At 41.5% G+C, this 25,869-nt stretch overlaps 1 protein-coding gene across 1 annotated transcript in view; it reads right to left on the reverse strand.

Annotated features, from left to right (window-relative positions):
• The window catches only part of TMEM135 (transmembrane protein 135), a 168,122-nt gene that overhangs the window by 83,054 nt on the left and 59,199 nt on the right, over window positions 1-25,869 (reverse strand). The window contains exon 5 of the mRNA XM_065678794.1: window positions 13,061-13,126. Within this exon, the coding sequence (XP_065534866.1) occupies window positions 13,061-13,126 (66 nt within the window). The remainder of the gene's footprint in view (window positions 1-13,060; window positions 13,127-25,869) is intronic.

Genomic DNA, 25,869 nt, shown 5'->3' on the forward strand with positions numbered 1-25,869 from the left:
CTCAGAGAAGTGAATGCAAAATGACTGTTGAACTCTCCTTATAAACAAGCTAACCAAGATCTTCAACCCAACATACACGTTGGGAGTCAAAGCACGTGTCAGAAGGAGCTTCGGGAAGAACACTGTTCATCTCTACCTCTACTACAAGCATTTCAGTAATACACTAAAGGAGGCAGCAGTGGTGTTAATGTTACTGCAATAAAGCACCAGCTTTTCCTTCCAAGCTTCCAAACTTCAGTGAAATTCAAGTAGGCAGAGCAGCATGATCCATCTTGCATCCCAACAATATTATTAGCCATTAAATTGGCAGCACGAAGTTGACAGAGTACCTTATCACTGATGCCTGCAAAGAACAGAGATTGCTAAAGCATTGGGACCAGCTCCACTGCAACCTAAAACTGCAGGAGACCACCTGAGTGACCAAGACCCATGGTCTTTCACTGCAGGTAACCTTGGTAATTAGTGAGGATAGGAATTAAATGCAGTCATTGCATGGCTGGTGGGATATTGTCCTTATACATGATGAGATAAAAAGTTTACTTCCCACTTTTACTTGTATGACTCCAAGTTAGACGCTTATCTATCCAAGTCTCACGTGGAGATGTTAACGCTACACTTTTTTCCAGCCATTTCCCAAGATTATTTTGGCAGTTAACTATTCAGAGCAGGAATCATCCCGTATTAAGTTCAGATGGTTCTTGACACATGCGTGGAGACCTCACAGCCACCATTCAGCATCTGAAGGGGGCCTACAAGGATGCTGGAGAGGGACTCTTCATCAGGAACTATATTGACAGGACAAAGGGTGATGGGTTCAAACTTGAACAGGGAAAGTTCAGGTTAGATATAAGGAAGAAGTTCTTTACTGTGAGGGTGGTGAGGTGCTGGAACGGGTTGCCCAAAGAGGTGGTAAATGCTCCATCCCTAGCAGTGTTCAAGGCCGGGTTGGACAGAGCCTTGGGCAACACGGTCTAGTGTGAGATGTCCCTGCCCATGGCAGGGGGTTAGAACTGGATGAGCTTTAAGGTCCTTTCCAACTCAAACCAGTCTGTGGCTCTATGACCCTATGTTGCTGGTGCAACTGTAATTCAGGTCTCTGAGTGCATGTGCCTTTCATTACTCCATCACATGGTGGGTTTTGCAAAACCCCTCGGCCTCCTGCATGAAAGGAGGTGAATTGCATAGCAAAGGACACTCCTAAGGGGCACCATCCCCATTTGCTTTAGTGTATTTCAGCCTGAGCAGTTCAAAGTAAAGATACATGCCATTGAAAACTGGGATAGAGAGGGACAGACTGGTAAGTTCTGCTGACTGATGGCGCGACATCTGCAAAATAGATGACTGAAAGCTATATTTCTTCATTTAACGAGACATCTTGGCATGATTTTTAGAATCACTGGTTACCACCCAAAAAACCCTACTCCACTACAATGAGAAATACCTCAGATACAACAAAGACGGTAAATATAAGCCAGGTTGCTAAATATTCCAGGGACTGTACACATAAGGCTAAGACACTGCTTGTTCCAACGAGTCTCCCAATGCTCTGCTTTAAAATAAAACTTAACTGAAGTACATGCTGAAATGATTATTTCCTGTCTAGCAAAAAGTTTAAGTCACTCATCTGGTTAAACACTGTTGAAGTCAAGGGGACCTATACACATACTTAAATTCACTCCCTATCAAGTAAAGCACTAGAGCATGTGCTAAATGTGCCTTTGGGAATTAGCGTCTCAAGCTGCACACTCCTGCAAATATTTAGGCACATGGGTACTTTTGTTACCATGAATATTTCCATTGATAAGTATGTCCAGAGTTGTTAGCAGGAGTGAGACTTTGAGCACTACTGAGAAGGCAAAAGCAAATACCAAACAAATTACAATTGTGATACTACTTTGCCTTGTAAATGAAAATCCCATAGAGGTGCATGAGAGATTTCTCTATAGGAAGACAGAGAATAAGGGAGTCAAAACCTTTAACAGGAAAAATATAGTACAGAAGTAAATTATTGTCACAGCTGACAAACAGAAAAAGTCCAGTTTCTTTGCCCAACTTCCACATTTTTTTCCAGAATCCCTGTACGTCAGCCAGATATAGCAATCAACAACCCAGTATTTGTATTCCTAATTCTGTGTAATTAATGAACAGTTTTCCCTTTTACTGCAATCAGAACTCCCATATAGGAAAATATAAGCCAATTGATGCCATATGTCCTTCTGAATTGTTATTCCAGATGTATTCCTTGGAGCCGCAGAACTGAAGTTCCTGTTTCCTTTAAATAACACATTCCTCAAAACTCAAACGAAGATATTTTTATTATAGCGTGTTAATATGATTAATTTATTCTGTAATATTCCATTCCTTCACCATTTTGCCTACAACCTGAGTACAAAATAAAGAAACAACTTAGCTATAACATATTAAAGAAGTACAAATGCACTTTGCTGTGCTGTTAGCCTCAGCTTAATATGGCCAGAATGATGACCTTACGCTTACGTATCTTTTCATTTCCACTAGCACTGAATAGCTTCACCCATACAGTGAAAGAGCTGTATTTGGTCAGAACACTTGCTTTTAGGAAGATGCAAAGTTTCGTTATCTTCCTCTTTAGCCTCTAACAAAGAAAGCTATAACAATGCACAAGTTTTGCAGGATTATTTGCTTAACCACAGGTTACCAGTGCTAAATCCCGCTACAGAAAATCAGAAGTGGGGAAGGCAGCCCAGCAATTGCTTTCCCACATTGCCCTGCCAACAACCTCAACCTTGCTGGGCTATTTTCTCCAAGGGCTACAAGTAATTAAGTTTCATTGCTAAATCAGTCTTGAGCCTGTCTTGAGCAGAAAAATCACTAATGCTTAATTGCATGTGGTGATGTGGTGAGCAGTCCGTTAGGCAGGCTGCAGATACCAGCTTAGTTTTTGCAGCTCTGCAGGATATTGCAAAATGAAAGGTCATTATTTTATCGAGGCAGTCACTTGTATAATACGTACAGAAATACACACAAAACAGTGCTGCTTCAAAAAGGCTCAGGATTTATGTTACAAAGTTATCCTAATATCATTCTGAGGGTTGATGAGTATAAAAATGTGAGTTTCTAAAACTCAGGAACAACAAAACTGAGTACTTGCTCTACTTAAGCATCTGCATAGTAATAATTAATATTATTATGTGAAATTATAATGAAATATATATGAAAAGAAAGCTACTGTCCATCATCTTAATATAGGAAGATGTATATATAACATATATATGCACAAACACACTGAACACATGCACATGTCTGAGGAATGCTCTCCATGACCTTAAGAAACTCTGCATACTGTTTGCTAATCAGAACCACATATTTTTCACCTGATTCCATCAACAAAGAATTAGTTTCCATAAAATTGTAACAGACAGGAACAGATTGGTTTCATGGCTCAGAGAGGGAGAACTGTTGGAACACGCACACTAATATTCCTGCTGCTGGCAGACCACATCTTCACCGATCGCAACCATCCCCACATTAAGAGACCAGTCAAGAAAAACAGTGGAATTCTGAGAAGTTATTTAATATTGTAAAAATATGACAATAAATTATTATAATAAACTAATGCAGACAGTTACTACAGAGCTTTAACAATACAAAGTTCAACTAATGCCCATTATTACTGATTCTCAAGGCACCCTTATTAGATCTTTTTCATACCAAAGACTTGTTTTACATTTGTAGAGGTACTTAAAAGTCTAAGGGCAGATTGCTCCCCAGAACATGCTTTATGTAGGTACAGGGTTGGCCTCCCAGAGCAAACTCACAGGAGCTCTTTACAAGAGGGAAGAAGACAAAGGTTTTTAAGTATGAAAATGATTTCAGATCACTGGAGTATAGCACCAGACTTATGGTGTCCATAAAAGCCAGTTGTGCTCACTCAATGATGATTACAGTCTGCCACAGGATGGGGATGCTCCATTCTCTTCCCTCCTGCCACCAAACAGTATTACACCTGAAATACTACACCACGTTTTGAGTATCATATCCCAGCTCTAGCCTTTATAAGCTGGAACTGCCTACGTTAGGTACTGTCCTTTGATTTTTCTACAGCTTAAGGAGAATTTCAGGTAAGGTTTTAATTTTTAATGTTATATCATATCAACCAAATATATGCTCAATAAAAGTGTCATCATCTTAGTTTTACACATACAGAAAAATACACTGCAAAGTTCCAAAATTCAGCTCTTTAAACCCAAACAGAAGTAGAAATAATCACAACAGAATGGCTGAGGTTGGAAGGGACCTATGGAGGTTGTCTTATCCGACTCCCGAGCTCCAGTAGGGTCACCTCAAACCAGCTGCCCAGGACCATGTCCAGATGGCTTCTGAATGTCTCCAAGGATGGAGACCACACAAATTTCCTGGGCAACATATGCTAGTACTTGGTCACCCTCACAGGAAATATGTTTCCTGATGTTCAGGCACCACCTCCTGTGTTTTAGTCTCTGCCCATGGCCTCTGGTCCTGACACCGGGCACCACTGAACACAGCTTGGCTCTGAGCTCTGAGCCAGAGCTCCTCTTTGTAACCTTCCTTAAAGGTATTTATATGTATAGAAAAGATGTTCCTGAACCTTCTCTTCTCCAGGCTGAACAGTCCCAGCTCTCTCAGCCCCTCTTCATAGAAGAGATGCTCCACTGCCTTCACTATCTTTGTGGCCCTCTGTTGGGCTCCCTCCAGGATGTCCATGTCTCTCTTGCACTGAGGAGCCCAGAACTGGACACAGGACTCCAGACGTGGCCTCGCCGGTGCTGAATAGAGGGCAAGGACCACCTCCCTCAACCTACCAGCAATGCCTTGTCTAATGCAGCCCAGGATACCATTAGCCATGTTTGCAGCAAGGACCCACTGCTGGCTCATGTCCAAGTTGATGTCCACCAGTACATGCAGGTCCTTCTCTACAGGTGACCCCCAGTATATATTGGTGCCTGGGGCTGTTCTTCCCCAGGTGCAGGACTTTGCACTTCTCTCTGTTGAGCCTCATGAGGTTCCCATAAGCCCATTTCTCCAGTCTCTCAAGGTCCTTCTGGATGACAGCATGACCGGCTGGTGCATCAGCCACTCCTCCCATGTGGTGCACCAGCAAACCTGCGGAGGGTACACTCTGCCCCACCACCTAGATCTGAACAGGATCAGACCCAAAACTGACCCCTGGAGTACAATGCCAGTTACTGGCTTCCAACTACACTTTGTGCCATGGATCATCACTTTCTGGGCCCAGCCAGTTTTCAACCTACCAGTTTTCAACCTACCTCACTGTTCGCCCGGCCCATACCTCAACTGTTGGTCTCCAATTGGTTGGAGGATCTTATGGTACACAGCATCAGAAGAGAAATATTTGTTATTACTAGTTACTGCATTAATTCTGTTCACTTCTCTCCCTTTCTTACTTTTCACCATTCCCCCTTTTTATCAGTTTACCAGGTACAAGCTAAACTTAGTCATTAATAAGGAAACAGAAAGTAGTATTTGTATGACTTTCAATAAAAGTTGACATGGAACAAAAAACAGAGAGAGCTTTCTCATTGACTGTAGCATATTTATCCTCTTTTCAGAAAACACACCCAAAAAAAAGCATTTCAAATTAAATTTTGATTTCTACATAAAACACAGGGCAATTAAAATGTATTAAAGATGACTTTTTTTGTTTCTGTGTGATCAATGTATTTTAAGAAGTCTAAGATATGGGTAAGTAGCATAAAATAACTTGAATTGGGGCTGCAGAATAAATAATACATTGTTTGCCTAAAGGAACATTAGATTTCATTCACTGGAAATCACTGACTGTAGCTAACATTTGCAGCAATCTTAAGACATCCCTTCTTCAAAGTGACTGTACATACAGCATACGCAGTGAGTTAGCTGACATGCACATATTCTTATTGTAAAGTGTTAGAGAAAATGACAATGCTTTCCTATGTTGGCAAGACAACTGTTCCAACAGCTTGAGTCAAACAACTTACAGGGAAACTGAGGATCAGCTGAGCGTATGCTTTAAGTACATCTTTAGCATGTGTTTAGCATTCTTGAACACATACAGGAATGTGATCAAATTATTCTCTTTATCAGTTTAAATAGCTTTTTTAGAGTTGCCTATTTCTTCAACTAGATGAATGTGTTAACATAACATTCACATCATCACCACCAAGGTGAGTTAGAAGCATTACTCAAGTACTAACCTGCTGTAACAAATACCTACTCTGACTTTCTTTATGTATAGAGATAAACTTCTCCCTCCAGATTATCTCTGCTCTGGCAGAACAATGCAGTTGCCAGAGCCTGTCTTTGGGGACAGGTTGTAAGTATAAAGCAAGATAACAGCTTCATTCCAAGACCATGACATATAAGACCACAATTTGAATAGTTATTAAACAAATGCTGTCAGGTTACAGAAATGTCTATATTTGAAATTACAATCACCAAGTACATTCTTTAATGAGAAAAAAAATTAAGAACAACAGTATCTTAAGAAAACAACTTCATATTCTTCCCAGTACCGTATTTCTTGACCCCCACAAGTCATGTTAAACCGAAAACTAGATTGGGAAGTAAATACATCTCCTTATATGCAGTTTGTTTGCCATAATTCTATATTGTTCGCATTTGCCATGTGCTCACTGTATTGCTCATGAAAAAGAGTGAGAAATACAGAATATACAGGCAAAGTATTAAGAATGAAAAAGAAGTCTTTAAAATAGGTAATTTCCTCCTGACTTCACTCCTTGCCAAAAACTTCTTGGTGGAAGATACCTGGCAAACACTTCTGAGCATAACTCAATTTGCTTCAACGTGCTTCACTTCACAAAGGGGTAGTTATGATTATCGTAAGATAAATACATCAGCCTGCTTTAGAAACAATTACTTCGTAATAAAAATGCGTAACATGGTATGTCAAATGCTGAAGTACTAAATCCCATTGTTTCACTCTGAAAAACAAACTGTATTTCCCATACATTCAAAAGAAAAATACAAAGCATGGATCACCAAGATAACTTTCAAAACAGAAGGGAAATCATAAGCTCTCTAATTTCCAAACCTGTGTATTTCCTTTCCTCAGAAGTAACTCTCTATCTGCTGGAACATGTAGGCACTACCCTATTTTCATGTATTTACACCTTAAATTTACACCAGACATGATTCCTACATGAAGTGTATTCATTTTTCCCATTCCCATTACTTCTCTTTAAAATTACTTGTAGCAGCTCAATCTTTTCAAGGCTCGTGGTAATTTATTAAGGAACAGAATATCCTCAGGCAAATTCCATGTCACAGAATCATAGAATAGTTAGGGTTGGAAAGGACCTTAAGATCATCCAGTTCCAACCCCCCTGACATGGGCAGGGACACCTCACACTAAACCATCCCACACAAGGCTTCATCCAACCTGGCCTTGAACACTGCCAGGGATGGAGCACTCACAACCTCCCTGGGCAACCCATTCCAGTGCCTCACCACCCTTACAGTAAAGAACTTCTTCCTTATATCCAATTTAACTTCTCCTGTGTAAGTTTTAACCCGTTACCCTTGTCCTGTCAATACAGTTCCTGATGAAGAGTCCCTCTCCAGCATCCTTGTAGGCCCCCTTCAGATACTGGAAGGCTGCTATGAAGTCTGCACGCAGCCAGGTTACCTTCTCCAGGCTGAAGCTATAGGGATGCTGGGGAGGGACTCTTCGTCAGGGACTGTAGTGACAGGACAAGGGGTAACGGGTTAAAACTTAAACAGGGGAAGTTTAGATTGGATATAAGGAGGAAGTTCTTCACTGTGAGGGTGGTGAGGCACTGGAATCGGTTGCCCAGGGAGGTTGTGAGTGCTCCATCCCTGGCAGTGTTCAAGGCCAGGTTGGATGAAGCCTTGGGTGGGATGGTTTAGTGTGAGGTGTCCCTGCCCATGGCAGGGGGGTTGGAACTGGATGATCTTGAGGTCCTTTCCATCCCTAACTATTCTATGATTCTATGAGCTCTTCCCCAGTGTGATCTGCCAGAAGGATTTCCAGGATACTGATACCACTTTTAAATACTTCTGACACATATCCCCCGAACCCAAACCTGAAGTAGAGAGACTGTAAAAGAGTTCTGTTCTTATGGTTTTCTCCGTTTACTGCTCCTTTACAAAAGGTTCTAAAAGACAGGTTCAATACTACTTCCCCATCCAACCTGGCCTTCAACACTGCCAGGGATGGGGCAGCCAGAGCTTCTCTGGGCACCCTGTGCCAGCACCTCACAACCCTCACAGGGAAGAACTTCTGCCTAAAATCTAATCTAAACCTACTCTCTTACAGCTTAAATCCATTCCCCTTTTCCCATCACCACATTCCTTTGTAGAAAATGCCTCTCCAGATTTCTTGTAGGCAATACTAAAACCTGCTGGCACTTTGTATCTTACCACACATATTCAGAAAACATGGTTTGGTTCAATTGATGCTGTTTCGCAACATATTAAATTAAAAAAAAAAAAATACACATTTTTCTGTGTATTAGCAAGCCTTAACCAGGAGGGAAAAAAACCTCAGGATAAGATCCAAGAGACTGACAATCCTATTCTGAAGGCAGAAAGAGCCTAAGAATGTTATGACTTGGCCTTACAAAAATTTAAGTTGCATTGTACCAAACCAGATTTCTTTTGTAACGTTAAGCACTGTTTGCTAGGAAGCATCACCCTTTCAGTGAGAACAAACAAGACCCTTCTAACCAACAGCACTGCCTTTGAAATGCGTCCTTGGCTGAAGGCTTAAAGAGTCGAAAGCATTCAGGACCATAACGACAGCGTCTCTACTGCTGTAAGATTTATGGAAATCTGAGAAACCATCTTTCCTCACATGTTAACATGACAGGAACCAAGTATTCAAGCAAAAAGCATGGAAAGCAGAGATGATGGGTACTCTGTGAGAGCACAACTTTTGAATCCCAGATAATAAAGACATCTTTGTGATGGGAAGGCATGAGGGCAAGTAGATTGGATGTCCACTATCCCACTGCCATTTGGCTTCTGATGTGCCTGTAAGTGATGAGACCTGGAATGCCCCCGAGCTGACATCACATGAAGCAGTGTACCCAAAGCCATTTGATTTAAATGAAAATTAATGTCAAAGTGATTCATGGTACTTCTTCTGAATCTCAAATGTTACCACTGACGAAGCCTTCCTGCGTTTCAAGTACTATAAATGAAACTGGACAAAAATGCAAACAGAAACATCACTGTGACAAACCCCACCATTTAAAAATCAAGCGTAAAATTTGGTAACTTCAAGAACAACCCCCTTTATGTGGAAAAGGAGGTCACCATTTAAATGAATACTCTGATCCATGTCATCTTTATAGTACATAACTAAATATAATGGCTGAAGGGTCTTAAGGTCTCTTTCGAATTACTCTAACAGCAAGCAAAATTAGAAAGCCCCTTCTCCTGAAGAAGGTGATTACAGTTATTGTTATTAATAAAAATGGTTCTTCTCTACATGGCTTAATTCCAGAGCTGAGTTTCCAGGACTTGACAGAGCACTCTGCCATGACATGGTGGATAGGGAAGAAGAAAGAGGGCAGGGACACTGAGCTAGCAGCAGTGTTCTTTAACATAGTCTCCTCATTTTCTAGGTTGAAATTATTTCTTAAAGTCAACACAAGATAAGATTTCACACCCAAACACTTCTGAACACAATTAAAGCCATAGATCTGGTGTGATCCCATCTGCTCACAGCATCACAGAATAGTTTAGGTTGAAAGGGACCTTCAAAGTCATCCAGTCCAACCCTCTGCAATGAGTGGGGCATCTTCAACTAGATCACGTTGCTCTGAATCACATCCAGCAACTACCAGATCACAGACTCACAGAATAGTTAGGGTTGGAAAGGACCTTAAGATCATCCAGTTCCAACCCCCCTGCCATGGGCAGGGACACCTCACACTAAACCATCCCACACAAGGCTCTGTCCAACCTGGCCTTGAGCACTGCCAGGGATGGAGCACTCACAACCTCCCTGGGCAACCCATTCCAGTGCCTCACCACCCTTACAGTAAAGAACTTCCTCCTTATATCCAATCTAAACTTCCCCTGTTTGAACCCATTACCCCTTGTCCTGTCACTACAGTCCCTAACGAAGAGTCCATCTCCAGCAATAGTTACAGGCCCCGAATCAGATCATAATAATCTCTACAAGGCTCGGCCTCATGCTCCATCCCCAAAACAAAGCAACTGACAGAGATAACTAATGACCATGAAAAACAACACAGTGAATCCTAAAAACGAGTTATGCTTCTAGGCTTGATGCCCTCCCATGAATGGTACACAACTTCAACCCAACCAGGAGCAAGGGAACTGCTAGGAGGATTCCTCAGGGACCTCTGTGATCTATATCCCAGAGTTCAGTAGCATTTAGCAGTATGTACCCAATTTTGATGCCTACCTTTGGCAGCACGATCTTCTAAACTCTCTACATTTTACAAATCATATTCAAAAGTCAGAAAACCAGCACATCCTCATTTTCCAATTTATTTATGATTAATAAAGGAAAAAACTAAGAATTCTATATGCATAAAGGCTTGGTGAGTCTCAACGAATAAGGAAATGTTGGAAGGAGGAGAAAAGGGATTTCCCATCGACATCCAATATTATAAATTACAAATCCACCTGGTGATGACAACTGGATTATAATGGATAGTCCTTCTCGCACCCTGTTCTGCCTGTATAGCAGGAATGTCTGCACATTAATGTGTTCAGCAGTGCAGGCAGGAAATTGTCAGGTTTTAATTTGTGAATGTAAAAGAAACAAGAATGATTTTTGCCTTTTTATACTGAGCAGTTTTACCCCCTCTTCTGTCTTAAACAGGGTTACACGTTTAAGCACCACTGTGAAAGCTGAACAGCACTTTTGCCCATTTGGACTGCTGCCTCCCTAGTTTGCAATTTCCAATAAACAAGTTGCTGTGCTTTGATTTTCACTGCCAAGTTCACACTTCTCAAACAGAACAGAGTCAACTTTAGTTCAGATTCAACTCTCCTTCTGGCTCCCTTTCTATTTACGCACTGTGCAAACATGCAGCAAATTTCTTGGAAGAGCTATAAAAGTATTTTATATGACTCTTGATAATTATATGTTTCTTCTGGAAAAATCAGTTTCATTTGATTAATGGCATTCCTTATTTTTAGAGGAAATAAATTATAATTCCACAATGGAATTTAATGGAGACATCTTCCTTGAGTGAAAATGTTTTTCTCCTCTGCATGAGATACATGATAAACATGGAAGAGAGAAAAAAGGTCTCTTCACTGCTCCCGCTGCCCTCTTACACAAAAAGCCAACTCTGGGCAACTCTTCCATGCTTTATCTGTAAATTATCCAGCTCAGCATTAACTAACTGCATTTCCACTGAAGCCCAAGGAATACCTCGGAAATAATGTCACAGGACACAATGCACCAGCGTAAAGTCCACCATCATCACAGAAATGCACTTTCACCCTAACCATGGCCACATCCTCTTAGCACTTACCTTGCTGCTTCTCTCCTGCCCTTGAGGTAATTTAATTGATAAGAAGATCAGAGGGAATATCTGAAGAAGAAATTAAAACTTCTACTACATCACTGAGCTGAACTGGCTCAACATGAGAGGAATCAGACACAGAAATCCCTAATACCCTTCATAACAGAGATCTTTATTGCCTGTAATCACCCCCGTACTTTGAATTGCAGGGTGCAATACATTACACTTCAGGAAAAGATATCACTTGATTTTCCCACAGTTCACACCATTCACTGGGTAACTACAAGGATGGAGACCCCACAAACTCTTTGGACAACCTCGTCATTAAAACATGGAAAATTAAGCACCCTTCATTGCAAAAAACCTGAACAATTTGGAAGGGCCGCACATACCTCATCGCTAACACTTCTGGAAATTGCATTACATTCTGCTGTAGGAAGGAATAAAGAATAGTATATGGAAAGTGTAAATCATCCATATACTTAGAAAAGCTAAAACGATGGACAATGGTATGACAAGAAATCCTAGGCACAGAGAATCAGAGGATCAAGCCTTTCCTCATAGGAGAGGTGCTCCAGCCCCTCTGATCATTTCTGTGGCTCCTCTGGACCCTCGTCTTCAAACACTGATGCAAACATGTATTACTTCATTTCAAAAGAGAAATAAAAGCAACTTCATCAGCACAAGGAATGTTTTACAGCGCAGCTGGGATTCCGGGTAAGTCCCGATGCAGATTCCAGGCTGAATGCTGTGCCTACTACATGAATTCTCACAGTTACCCAAGAATTTGATCAAAATCAGGTTATCATGAAAAACCACTGAGGTTTCTACATTTAAAACCCTACACACTCTCAGTTGCAGCATTGCCCAGATCAGTTTTCATTTCCAGTGTCATGATTGACTGTCATGTGATTTTCTTAAATGAAATTCAACCTAAGGATTAATTACACCCCCTAATACTGGAGGCATTTAATCAACAATGCTTAGAACAATGTTTACCTGATATAAAACCACACAAAGAAGGAAACAAACATTCACCATCAACAGAAGCATGTGCGAGCAACACAATATTCAAATATATTTATACTCTTCAGAATAATTGATGGATTAATACTTCATACACTACCTACATTGCTATTTCTTGAAAGGAACAAAGGATGAATTTCTCTATATTAATGTAAATTTCTCTATATGCTGCAATTTCTAATAAGAGAAAATGCAGTGGAAAATCACCTCACTAGAAGGATGTTCTTGTGAGTCACTTCTATTATAAAGCTACAATTATGATACAGGCAAAGAGAAAAACAAAGTGTATTTTGAAGGACACCTCATCTCCCACTGGGCAGGATTTAAATCCTTGTTTTCCTTTATAAAACCCCTACAACATAGGTATGCAAGTTATCTATGGTCCTGCCTTCTTCACTTACCTGAAGACAATTTATCTCCCAGGAATTTATAAAGCATTATATTAATAAAACATTACACCACATAGGCACATATTTATGATAAGAATGATATCTGAAAAGATATACAGATATATTTAGCCTTACTTCTCCATGTCTTAACGGTGTGATCGTCCCTCGTGCTACTGCCATTCGGAACAAGGTTTCTGTGGCCTGCAGCAACAAACACAAAGAGAGACTGATTATTTAAAGAACAGACAACCCAGATCACGAAGGTTTGTTTTAAGGTGTCAGCTGCATTTAGCACCCATTTTACACTTGAAGCACGTCAGCAAGTTATTCAGAAGTGTCTGCAGAGGTTGGGTGAAGGTTTACTGCAGGGCGAGAGGTCTATGGAGGATTTTCATCCCTCCTGCAACACCGTGGCATTACACAAGGCTTTTCACTCAGGTGAGTGATGATCAACCTCATTTAATGGCCTTCCATAGGCTGCCAGGGAAAAGTGGGATACCAAAGGGGAAAACAGCTATATGGAATTTCACAACTCATGAAACTGTTTTAATATTATACACTTAAACTAACAAACAAGTATCAAAAAACCAAGAGTACGACGAAACTCTGCTCCTAAAAGTACCTGAGCCCCTCTTAGCTCGTCATAACAGTGGCATTACCAAACACAACATTGTGTGCAAATGACAGAGAACACAACTTTAGGGGAATCTTGATTTAGGTTAACCTTTAGTTAGGTTGCATACTTTTCTGTGCTAGTTGTCCCATTCTTTCTTTAATCCAGTGGGACAACTAGTACTTAAACACAGATTACTGCCTCTTGATGCAGGCTGTAATAGAAAAAGAAGTGTAGGTTCTGTATCACATTTCTTTCTACAAGCTGGCTGCAAAAGGCATGAAAAAAATCCACTGGTTACATAAAATCATGGATCAGCACATCAGGGTACACAAGAACAGATTTGTTTTAGAGACTTGTTTCCATAGCAAGTAGTGAAGCAAGTTCCAGTTTCAAGTGTCACAAAACATGCTTTTTCTGGTTCTAATTAAAAACACTATTCTAACATTTTAGAATCTATGTTCAAAACTAACTCACGGGCTGTTAAAAAATGTTTATAAGGTTTCTAAATAAAAGCAGTTGTAGTAGTTGATCTAATGTGTGATTTAAATTTAGATGTGATTTAGAAGCTAAGCATCTCAATGCCTGCATGACTGCAGGACTTGTTGGGTTCATGCTACACTACCTTAAGCTCTATCTCAGCAAGCACCATTTCAAAGACATCTCTTGAGATGAATTCTTCAGGCTTCCCAGGCACAGATTAAGTGGAGTTTACTCTTATCTAAATAACTGCCTGCAGAAAAGAATCTGATAAAAGAGCTTTTAATTACCTTATGCTTCCCCCTATCTGTAAATGAATGTGTGAGCTTCAAAGCACTGCACTGCAAAATGTATTACTTCATTTACAAGCCCAGGATGATGCAGGGCCCTGCCTAAGTGTGATTCTTCTTCTCAAACCCATCTTTGAGAGATGAAGTGAACCTCACACAACCTTTTGTGTTACCCAAAATTGGTTTCTTTCACTAACATTTTTAAGGATGATTCAACTGAATTGAGCATTCTGTCAATACAGCTGAGCTGCTTTTGTTTCTTTTGAAAAGTACTGGGGTGTGTATCTTTCTTTTCACATCTACTAGTAGAAGATCTATCCTAATACACTTGTACTCACACCATTAATGCCAGGTGTCAAAACCATTCAGAAACAAGGAATCACAGAGGATCCAGCACCACAGACATCCTCCTGTGGGCCACTCTTGATGTGCTGACCATCACTAAGAAGATCAATCAAACTGCAATCACAGCTTCCCACTCAAACAGCATGGGGGGATGAGGCCACCTACAGCCATTCACTCACTGACAATGACAAGGCTGGAGGAAAGCCCTATTGGGGTTTTAGGTATTCAAAATTCAAGAGGATTTTTGCTTGAAGAAGTTCATCTTTCAAATAGTAATCAGCCTAAAGCTCACTGTTGGTGTGATGTCTATGGTGAAGGAGGCATTAGTAGAAAACTAATCCTTGTATCCTTTCTACAAAGAAAATGTGTTGAGATTCGAATAAGGCACGGTCTTACATGGCATAAGAGGATCACACTGCTCAGAAATGTCTTTAACACCTTCAGAGAACTACAACATCTAATGATAAAAGCTATCAGGCTACGAAAATTTGGCCAGTCTTAAGATCTGAATTTAATGGCAGCACTTCTGGTTTGGACACTACCCTGCACTATCTTCAATTCCCATCTTCTCCCTTGCTGTCCCACCAATGCAGGCACACAGAGAATCGTTTGGCAGAGACCACCAGGTCATCAGGTCCTACTCAGGGACTCTGGAACAGGTTGCCCAGGGCTTGTTCAGGCACATTTTCACTATCACAGTATTTCACACAATGCTTTATGTGATAGGTCCACAAAACTAAGCAATTTACAGATGCCCTGTAAATTCCCTGTGCTTCGCAAAGAAGTACAGCCAAATTCCCCAAATTCGCCGTAAGTGGTGGAAAGGCTTTGTGCAAGCCAAGTGAAGGCCATGCAGGCCATATTCCCTCTGTAGTTTCTAGTTGCGTCCTGACACATGAAACATCCGGCTGGCATCCCAGCTGCACAGGCTGGATATGGAGGAATAAGCACTGAGGTGGAAATACTTAAAATATAAATGTACCCAAAAGCCATCCCACCATGCTTCTGCGATGCCTATTATATCATACCCCCGTAGAGGTGCACACATCTCTAATTCCTCTTGTTTGTTCCCCATGCTACAGGCATTTGCACCGAGGCATCTGAGCCGAGCTCCAAATGAAGCCGGCTCATTGGCTGGAGCGGCTGGATTATCTCTACATCGCTCCGAGCATTCATTATAGGTGCTGGCAACTGACTGGGTGTGTGTTGGGATGGAATGATGCCCCCCTAATTTATATTAGACACTTGTTCACTGAATGCCAGGCTTTTATATCGAATTATATTTATTGTTCTCTAATTTAAAAAAATGACATTATTTATGCTGTTATTTAAATGCTGAAAATATTAAAATAATCTTCTGGTTTATGTTAGGATGTGTAACTGTTACTATGAAATATAATTCATTTATCATGTCAGGATAACTGACTAAAAAGGCAAAAATGCCCATTTAATAATCATAGGGTTCCCTAAGAAACCACCAAGTAGGAATTCAGACCATTCATCACTGCTTCTGCCTCTGTTGGCATTAAATGTTTCAGTATAATCAGATTTTTAAGAAGGTGTAAAAAATTAAGATTTATTTGCATTCAATTCGCTGTGACTAAGCCTTAAATAAGACTCGTTACAGGCTGAGGGAATGGCTTTGGATACGTCTATTCAGAGATGGGAGGCAGAGGTCCACAGGAAAGCAAATTATCAACAGATGGTTTTAGTGATCTCAGTGTGAATTAAATGTGTTGCCAAGCTGATAGTCACTCAATCCTAACATTGTACTTCGTTGTAAGGAATGTGCACTGCGTTACATTATACGTGAGGTGAAACAGCAGCCTCCTGTATCTCACCACTCTGGAACATCATGAAGCTCTAATGTCATCTCCAGATATGACCAATTATTCCCCCTTTGAGAAAGCAGTTGTTCCTGTTCAAATTCCTTGCTAGGGTTAAAAGAGAAAAAGACGAGGAGGAAAAAGAAAGAAAGAAAGATGAGGAGGAAAAAGAAAGAAAGAAAGACAAGGAGGAAAAAGAAAGAAAGAAAGACGAGGAGGAAAAAGAAAGACGAGCAAAGAAAGAGAAAGAGAGAAATCACTTGTATGAACCAGAACTAAAGTGAAAAATAGCTGTGCATTATTGATGAAGCTTGCAGAAAAAACAGTACTTCAGGTTCCAGATGTTTTGAATTTTCAAGGTATTCACAAAAAATAAACTGGTCTTATAATACTTCATCAAAATAGTGTTTTACCAGAGTTGAGCCTGCAAACACAAGCAGAGGAAGGGACTGCTAATGCAAATTAACTGATTCAGAATCACAGGCTTTTAATCACCTGACAGATTTTGGCATCGACTTCTAACCATGCATTCAGAATCACAATTAAAAACCTATTTAAGGCTGTGGGCTGAAAGGCACAGACCTCTGGAAGTCACTTGCAGCAACTTCCAGATTTCATTAGAATTAAAACGGTGCAAACTGTTATAAGAATAGAAATGTATGGAATAGCACAAAAGGCTTTTCTTCACTCCTGTTAAGTTTGCTGATCTTGGCTACCCAAGCTGGCTGACAACTCTGGCCTGTAAAATATGTGTTTCTTCACAGAAAGCAAATTACATTAAAAAAGAAGGTTCTTGACAGTCTATCCAAAATCATCAATAGCATTTTTCAACTTGATTACATACTGCAAATGAACTAGTGTTACATCAGCTCACTAGCACACGGCTCATGAAAATAAGCACGATGCTGTCAAACACATCTGGTGAGATCCAGAAACACTCATCAACAGGAAAATGTACAAGTGTCTGAAAAGCATCTTTTATCCTAATGTCTATCCACAAAAGTTCAACAGGGTGCCCAAAGAAGTGGTAAATGCTCCACCCCTGGCAGTGTTCAAGGTCAGGCTGGACAGAGCTTTGGCTCTAGTGCAAGGCATCCCTGCCCATGGCAGGCAGTTGGAACTGGATGATCTTAAGGTCCTTTCTAACCCAAAAACATTTTATGATTCTATGATTCTAAGCCTCTCCATCTGAACTGTACTCCAGAGGACAAACAAACAGAACTGAGGAGCTTATTTGTTGTAACAGCTTTTGATAAATCACTGCAATACTGATAAAGAATTTACTGCCAATACATATATTTTATGCCTTTCGAATATATTTAAAATACACTAAAATACAACACTGAAGCTGAACTGATGCTTTTAAAGAGACATATTTAAATTTTTATGTTACCCATAAAAAACTTAATTCACCCCACTTCACAGATGTAAATTCCATGGACCTCTGTCTTTTATATTCTTAGAGGAGTCTGAAAGTCCCCCCGCATGCATCACTGCACCATCTTGTACAATGGGTATAGCAATACTTGACATTCCTTAGGCCCACTGCAGGAGAGGGTCAGGTTCAACATCATCGTAAGAACCTGAATGTGCACAAATCCATTGGATGTGAGGAGATATCAGGACAAAATCCTTCACTGTGAGGGTGGTGAGACACTGGCACAGGCTGCCCAGAGAAGTTGTGGATGGACCATCCCTGGCAGTGTTTGCATTTTCCAAGATGATGACAGGTGTTTTCCTTCAACATTAAAAGGACATGGAGCTGTTGGAACAAGTCCAGAGGAGGCCACGAGGATGATCAGGGGACTGGAGCACCTCCTGTATGAAGACAGGCTGAGGAAGTTGGGGCTGTTCAGCCTGGAGAAGAGAAGGCTGCGTGGAGACCTCATAGCAGCCTTCCAGTACCTGAAGGGGGCCTATAGGGATGCTGGGGAGGGACTCTTCGTCAGGGACTGTAGTGACAGGACAAGGGGTAACGGGTTAAAACTTAAACAGGGGAAGTTTAGATTGGATATAGGGAGGAAATTCTTTCCTGTTAGGGTGGTGAGGCACTGGAATGAGTTGCCCAGGGATGTTGTGAATGCTCCATCCCTGGTAGTGTTCGTGGCCAGGCTGGACAGAGCCTTGGGTGACATGGTTTAGTGTGAGGTGTCCCTGCCCATGTCAGGGGGGTTGGAAATGGATGATCTTAAGGTCCCTTCCAACCTTAACTATTCTATTCTATTCTGTCCTGTTCTATTCCATTCTATTCTCTTGAGTTCTCTGCCTGTTCTTCTCCCTTTCCTTCCACCCGCCCCACTCCCAGAAAGCTCTTGGTATTTACACTAGGATTACTGATCCCAGCCCATAGCTGACTTTCACCTTTCTCTACTTTTCTCTGTACAAAAGACTGAAAAACTCAACACTGCAATTAACTAAATATCAGGAAGCCAGGAAAAAAAAAAAGTAAAACTCCATCAGTATAATGCTCATGAACTGAAATACCAGGCCAGCAGCCAGCATGGAAACTGAAGAAATAGACCACTTAATCTCTGCCCTGACAGAAACACCACACAGAGGAGGTCCACGCAAGGCTGCCTCGCCTTGCCAGCACTGAGCATCTGAGAAACCATGCACTGAAGCCAGCTCAGACCTTCCTCCATTCCACTTGCCCTGCAGCATGATGGAGAACAGCTGCCAGCCAGGCTGCAGGAAGCACCTCAGCACTGTCAAAAATGGTTTTGATTAGTAATGCTGCCAGACTGAATCAAAGATAAGAGCAAAAGACCACTCTGGCCAGCCCAGAACATACGAACACGCTTGCACGTAGCCAGTGCTCCCCCAGGTCTCAGGGGCAGAGAACTCTATGAATTTCCAGCTCCAAAATGGTGAGAAGGAGCATATACACCCATCCATACACTGCGCACCATCCCTGCACTGGGAAGACTTCCCACCTCCCTCCATTCCATTTGGAACTGATCCATAGGAGATGTTTCTGCTGCCTGGAACAACAAGCAGAAACAACAGGCCTACCCAGGCTTGGTGCAGCCACCAAGCGTTGGGATGGCAAGGAACACTGCCTTGAGCCCACCACTGTCCTGACCTCCAACACTATATAGAATCACAGAGTGGCTTGCTATGAGTTGGAACTCATCCAGTTCCAACCCCTGACACGGGCAGGGACACCTTCCACTAGACCAGGCTGCTCCAAGCCCCATCCAGCCTATCCTTCAACACTGCCAGGGATGGGGCAGCCACAACTTCTCTGGGTAACCTGTAGTCACATCATAGATTTGTTGGAAGGAGTCCACCCACAGCTCCCCAGTCAGTTATCAGGACAACTGAGACCAAAATCCACAGACCCTGATCCCTATGCTCCACTCTAACCCCTGGAAAATGGCAGAGATTTAAACACTCAATCTATTGCAGCAGCCTTGGGTCTTGTAACGTAGACATTTTCAAGTTTCACTATAATCACTAAATTAATGAGCTGCATAATTAAACAGCTTCATTTCATGCCATCTAAGCATTTGTTCCGGAATTCCAGACTCATTTAAATATAGCCATTTACAATTCATTTATCTGCCTTTGTTGACCAGACTTTCTTGCTAGCATGAACTGTGAGCGGGTTCAATTCAGTGCATTCCCTACAAGCTTTACGAGATTCATGTTTAATGTGTTTCACAACCATGGTCCTTTTTCTCTAGGGGATTACCTCATCTTTTACATTTCCCACTGGTAGCAATTCAAAGTAGCAGCTCTCAGTATGTGCAAATGGAACAAAAATTCCTTTGTCTCAATTGGTTTGTTTCCATGTATTGTAATTTACCCACAGAGCCATGAGTTAAACTAATGCAAACCTCATCTAAAAGACACTTCCAAGCTAGTGATTTATCCTCCCCACGCTGTAAACTAGAAGTATTATAGACTAAGTCTACTCTGAATGAGACCCTCAACTCACTTCCCAACCTTACTGCTTAAATATGTGTATGTCATGCAATCTTTCTGAACTAATTAGAAACAGAACACACAGGTTAATGCTATTAATGCTTAGAAAAATGCCTCCCTCCTCTGTGTGGAAAAGTTTCACTGCTGTTGGACAACAGCTAAATCTTATTCAATGAGGGGTATAAGTTTAAATTGGATATAAGGAAGAAGTTCTTTACTGTAAGGGTGCTGAGGCACTGGAATGGGTTGGCCAAGGGAAGTTGTGAATGCTCCATCCCTGGCAGTGTTCAAGGCCAGGTTGGATGAAGCCTTGCGTGAGATGGTTTAGTGTGAGGTGTCCCTGCCCATGGCAGGGGGTTGGAACTGGATGATCTTAAGGTCCTTTCCAACCCTAACTATTCTATGATTCTATGATTCTATGTATATTCTACTTAGCAAGAAATGAATTGTTGTGATTTCATTTACCGCATTTGTTCTCCATAACAAACACATCAAATGCTGATTGTAATTGATTAAAATCACTTAAGACTAAATAATCAGCAAGAAATTTCAGGAAGTCACAAGCTATACGGCGAATGGGAATTAACCATCAACATGATGCAGTAGCCTGAATTATTTTTAGAAATCAACATTTTTTGTAGGAGAGCTAAAAGTTTCAGGGCTTAGAACATTGGGAGAGCTGGCAGAGGCTCTGCTCAACCTCTGCCTGCTCTTGAGAAAGCTGTTCGTATTTTGCCCATGAGTAACTAATAGAAATCTCCACTCACAGGCTGCATAATGCTCAGTTTGCAAGAGGAGCCATTTCAAATCAACTGAATGAGCAAGATTTCTTCTTCCCAAGTATCTCTCTTCAAAACTGATGTGAACACAGCCGCGCCAGGGGCTGAGATGAGCCTCCTCTGCCAAGCAGCGCATGGCCCATGGCAAAGCACACTTGCTCACTCGCTTTCTCTTTCCAAGAAAGGCAGGAAGCTTTTATCACAAGGCCAATCTCAGAAGGAAGCCACACTTCTCTTTACACACGCTATGAGAAGGGCCGTGACTATTCTGAACACTAAGACTGTTGACAGAAGCCACAGTGCAATTGTACTCCAGCAGCTTTGCTTTTTGATAATCAAGGTTTTCACCTATCACTTACCCACGATCACTGAAACGCTACACACTCATGCAACAGGGAGAAGTAATGTCTGTCAAATCAGCTCAGACAAAAAGTATCAGAACTCACCACCCCTAATTTAGTGGCTACAGAACGCTGAATTTCCAAACATGCAGAATTTATCCATGTATAATAACTAAGTTTAAACACTTCTGTCTCTCTGTCGTGCCAGGAGCTGGATACTCCTCCCTCCTGCTCTTGAATGTTTTCCATGAGGGGAAGCTAACTGGAGTGACCCTGCTGAATTACTGCAGCCAGCTCAGCAGCAGGCCTGGAGGACAAATACCAAGTGTCAATAGAGAAGAAAACACCTCTAGCAAGATGAACTAGTAAAATACCCCTAAAAACCAAGGTATCCACCAGACTCGGACTGAAACCCCCTGAGATAAAGTTGGCTACGATCTCCATGTCCTGAAACCCATTAGAACCAAAAGGGCTTTCACTCAGGCCTGCTCAACCATATTGCAACAGCCAAAATTACTGCCATGAATTGATTTCAACACTATGAAAAATCCTTGCTTGGGGTATAATGACCTGGTAATTATTGCCAATCCTAACAATAACTGGGCATGGTTTTAATATGGGGAAGAGAGCTTAGCCATCTTTAACGCTTAGCCATCTTTAACGCTTAGCCATCTTTAACGCTTAGCCATCTTTAACGCTTAGCCATCTTTAACGCTTAGCCATCTTTATCACATACCAGTGGTCTCATTGGTTATTAGCCTTCCATCAAGGTTTGCATGGTTGCTATGGGCAATGGTAAGAGACTGAAACAAAGCTATGTAGTGATCAATGCCGGGTCTGTAAAATCCCTGCTTCACTTCCTCTGAAATGTGGAAGGCAAATCATGAGCAAAACAGGAAGAACCACAACGAGATCATTGGTAAAACAAGTCCACACAAAAGAGCTGCATTCTAGCTTTTGTTCTTCTCATACCAGGCAGTTCTAGTGTCTCAACATAAGAAGGACATGGAGCTGTTGCAGCAAGTCCAGAAGAGGCCACGAGGATGATCAGGGCCATTAAAGCAACATTTAATCTTAAATCTCCTTCTTCTTTTCAGTGACAATGACAGCAAAGATCGAGTTTCCTCTGATACAATACATCCATCAAAAAGCAAAACACTGCTACAAAAAAAAACAAAAAAACAAAAAAACCAAAACCTGTTTAAGAACCTGGTTTTTTGCACATTAAAGTTCACAGAATTTTTACAACGCTCTGAAACAGGAGAAACATTAGCCCCAAACATAGGGCTAATCTCATCCATGTCACAGAAACCAATCTCAAACATACCATGCTAATCAAATTATTCCAGTACTAGCCAAGTATTCCAGTACTTCTCTGGAATTAGTATTTTATTCATGATGAGTTTGCACTATTAATCCAATCTGTTACACTGTCCAATACACAATCCCTGTACACGAGGACACCACCATTCAATTTTCCTTTAAGAAACTTCTTCGGAGAACTGTCCATCCACATTTCATTTTTGCTCCACGAGCCAACAACCAATTGAATTGTTAAACGAGAATTAGCAGATGAACGTGTGGTGGTACATTGAATGTAGGTGTAACTAAAATGTATTATTTACGAGAACATGAAATCTCCATGTCCCAGTGCACATCATTCACACCGAGGAAAGGCAAACGAGGTTTTTAATCCTCAGCTGAATGTGCGCATTTCTCAGGGTAACAAAGGCAGCATCACCAGTAAATCACCTCCTAAATTTAGCAAACCCAGAAAGTGCAGTATGGTGCTAAGGTACTGCAAGGGATACAGGGCTGTAACACAATATTGGTAAAGTTGGGAAGGCAATAAGGAGATGGCTTAAACTTCAATTTCAATGTAAGCTCAAGTTCTTGCTGCCCACCCCAGGGGCAGACACACCACAGAATCCCTTCCCCAGACCACTGCATTAAGCCTACCATTTACCTAGTCTCTTCATGTTAAACATGTAAGGAAGTAAAAAACCATGGATTTTAAGATCTACACCAAACACCTCAACCAAGGACAAAATAACAAGAGAGACTTTTGGACAAGGAACAAAACGCACACTTATTCCTGGCAAGATTTAAGGGTACCAAAATGCATGTAGTAAGTCTGTTACATAAACTGCACTGGGCTGCATGGATAAGCATGTTCGTTTGAACATCCTGTACGTTAGCACAGCCAAAGAACAGCTCATGCCTCTTGAGGAAAGTATATAAATCACACTTACAGAAGAAGGAACTGTATAAGGAATGTAGCAATACTGAAAACAACTTAGAGACTGGGGCAGACAGTCAACCAAGTCTAAACCATGCTGTGTTCCCCACCAAATGAGCAAATTAATCCTGGTAAGTGCAGAAACATCCACTGGGCTCATAAATCAGCCTGTCTGATGGCTCGTCTGGGCTTGCACTTTAGAAAGCTTTCAAAACCTGGCTGCAGAAAGGATGCATCTGTTTTGCAAACACTTAGAGCATCTAACACCAGGTTAAGCTATCATGCACCAGGCTAGGTCTTCCATTACAAGCTTTGCCCTCTAGTCTGTCAGATGTTAGAAGTCTCGCCTCTTCACAGGATCCCAGAATGGTCTGGGGTGGAAAGGAGCTTAAAGCTCATCCAGTTCCAACCCCTGCCACGGGCAGGGACCCCTTCCACTACAGCAGGGTGCTCCAAGCCCCTGTGTCCAACCTGGCCTTGAGCACTGCCAGGGATGGGGCAGCCACAGCTGCACTGGGCATCCTGTGCCAGTGCCTCAGCACCCTCACAGGGAAGAGCTTCTGCCTAATACGTAAACTAAATCTCCCCTCTTTCAGCTTGAAGCCATTCCCATTGTCCTATCACTACATGCCTTTGTAAAAAGTCCCTCTCCAGATTTCTTCATTGACATAACGTACAGCGAAAAAGAGAAGAAGTGCTAAAACTGATTGGTTTTGTTGGCATTTAAAGGAGTTGCATAATCAAAACAATGGAAAAATGGCTAGCAGGAATTGTCAGCAATAAGATGCTGCAGCTGTGTCCCAGGCTTTACACTAACACAAGTATCCATCTAGGAATGTGCCCTGCTAGCAGTCAGCTCCTCCCCTGAGTAGACAGAGGGAAGGATTAATTACCCTTGTACAAAAGCCTCCGGATAAAACAGCTTCAAGTAGAGTAGTGAGGTGTGGTTTGGCTGTTTCAGACATGGGTCTTATCAAAGGAAGCAGCAGGTGCTCATCTGCGTTAAGGCTTTTAAAGGTCCAGTAAATGTTTAAAAACTAAGTTATCAACCAGAAGACTCCAAAAATAAAGGCTAACGGGAAAGGTTTGTCATCAAGCTGGGAGAGGCCTGTCATCAAACTGGCCATTAAATTATACTGGTTAGTACAAGCTGCAAGGAAATCCAAATCCAAAAATTCATCCTGATAACTGGAAAAGGCCCTCCAGCCCCTCCTGCCTCCTGAAAAACAGGAGGGGATATTTTATGTGTTATCTTTAATTATCTTGACTCCTACCACAGAGGGTCTTTATCAGTTTCTTCCTAGGCACCAAGCTTTTGCTTCCACAATATACTACAGATGAAGGTGCAGCAACACAAAGCGTAAACAGCCAGACCCCATTACAGCTTCCAGAAGGCAAGTGGAGAAGTGAATCGGGATTAGGCTTCAGAAGCTGCTGGAGTCTCTGTGGCTGGCACCCCCTGAGCCAGCAAGGCAGGATGAATGGATCCCTCAGTGGTTTCCCGTAATTAGGTCTGTTTCTGAACCTGGTGCTTCCATTGCTCCGCCTGCACTAATTGAGCACAATGCCAAACGCTGCTCTGAAACGCCAAACGGCGACTTTAACAACCTTATAAAGCAGCCACGAATACAGATTCCTTTTTTCCTTATTAAAGACTGGCGAACTTGTCGCTACACAAAACAGAGAGCTGGAAAGTGTCCCAACAGGCTCTGTAAGTGTTGTTTTATTAGCCTGAGACTGTTAATAAATATATTGTAAACGAACTATACTTGCTTGGGTGGATGTAAAGAAACAATTGCATCACTGTTCTTACAACATTTGCTATTTACTCTAGTTCTTCACTTCTTTATCCTAGTTACACTGTTTCCTACAGCAGTTTACCTTAGCAACTGACATTTATTTGGTCCATAAATTACCCTCACGCAGTTTAGTGCTCTTTCATAAATTTTACAAACACAACACTTTGAGAACATGGACTCGGATTAATTCAAGCCATGCCTACACAAATCTAACATTTCCTTTAACATTTTACTTACTGCTAATTCTGGAGAACAGGGATGGACACAGGCTTTTCTCTTCCCTTTCACCAGGTGTGGTTTTAAAC

The sequence above is a fragment of the Lathamus discolor genome, chromosome 4 (genome assembly GCF_037157495.1).
Source record: "Lathamus discolor isolate bLatDis1 chromosome 4, bLatDis1.hap1, whole genome shotgun sequence".
NCBI lineage: Eukaryota > Metazoa > Chordata > Aves > Psittaciformes > Psittacidae > Lathamus > Lathamus discolor.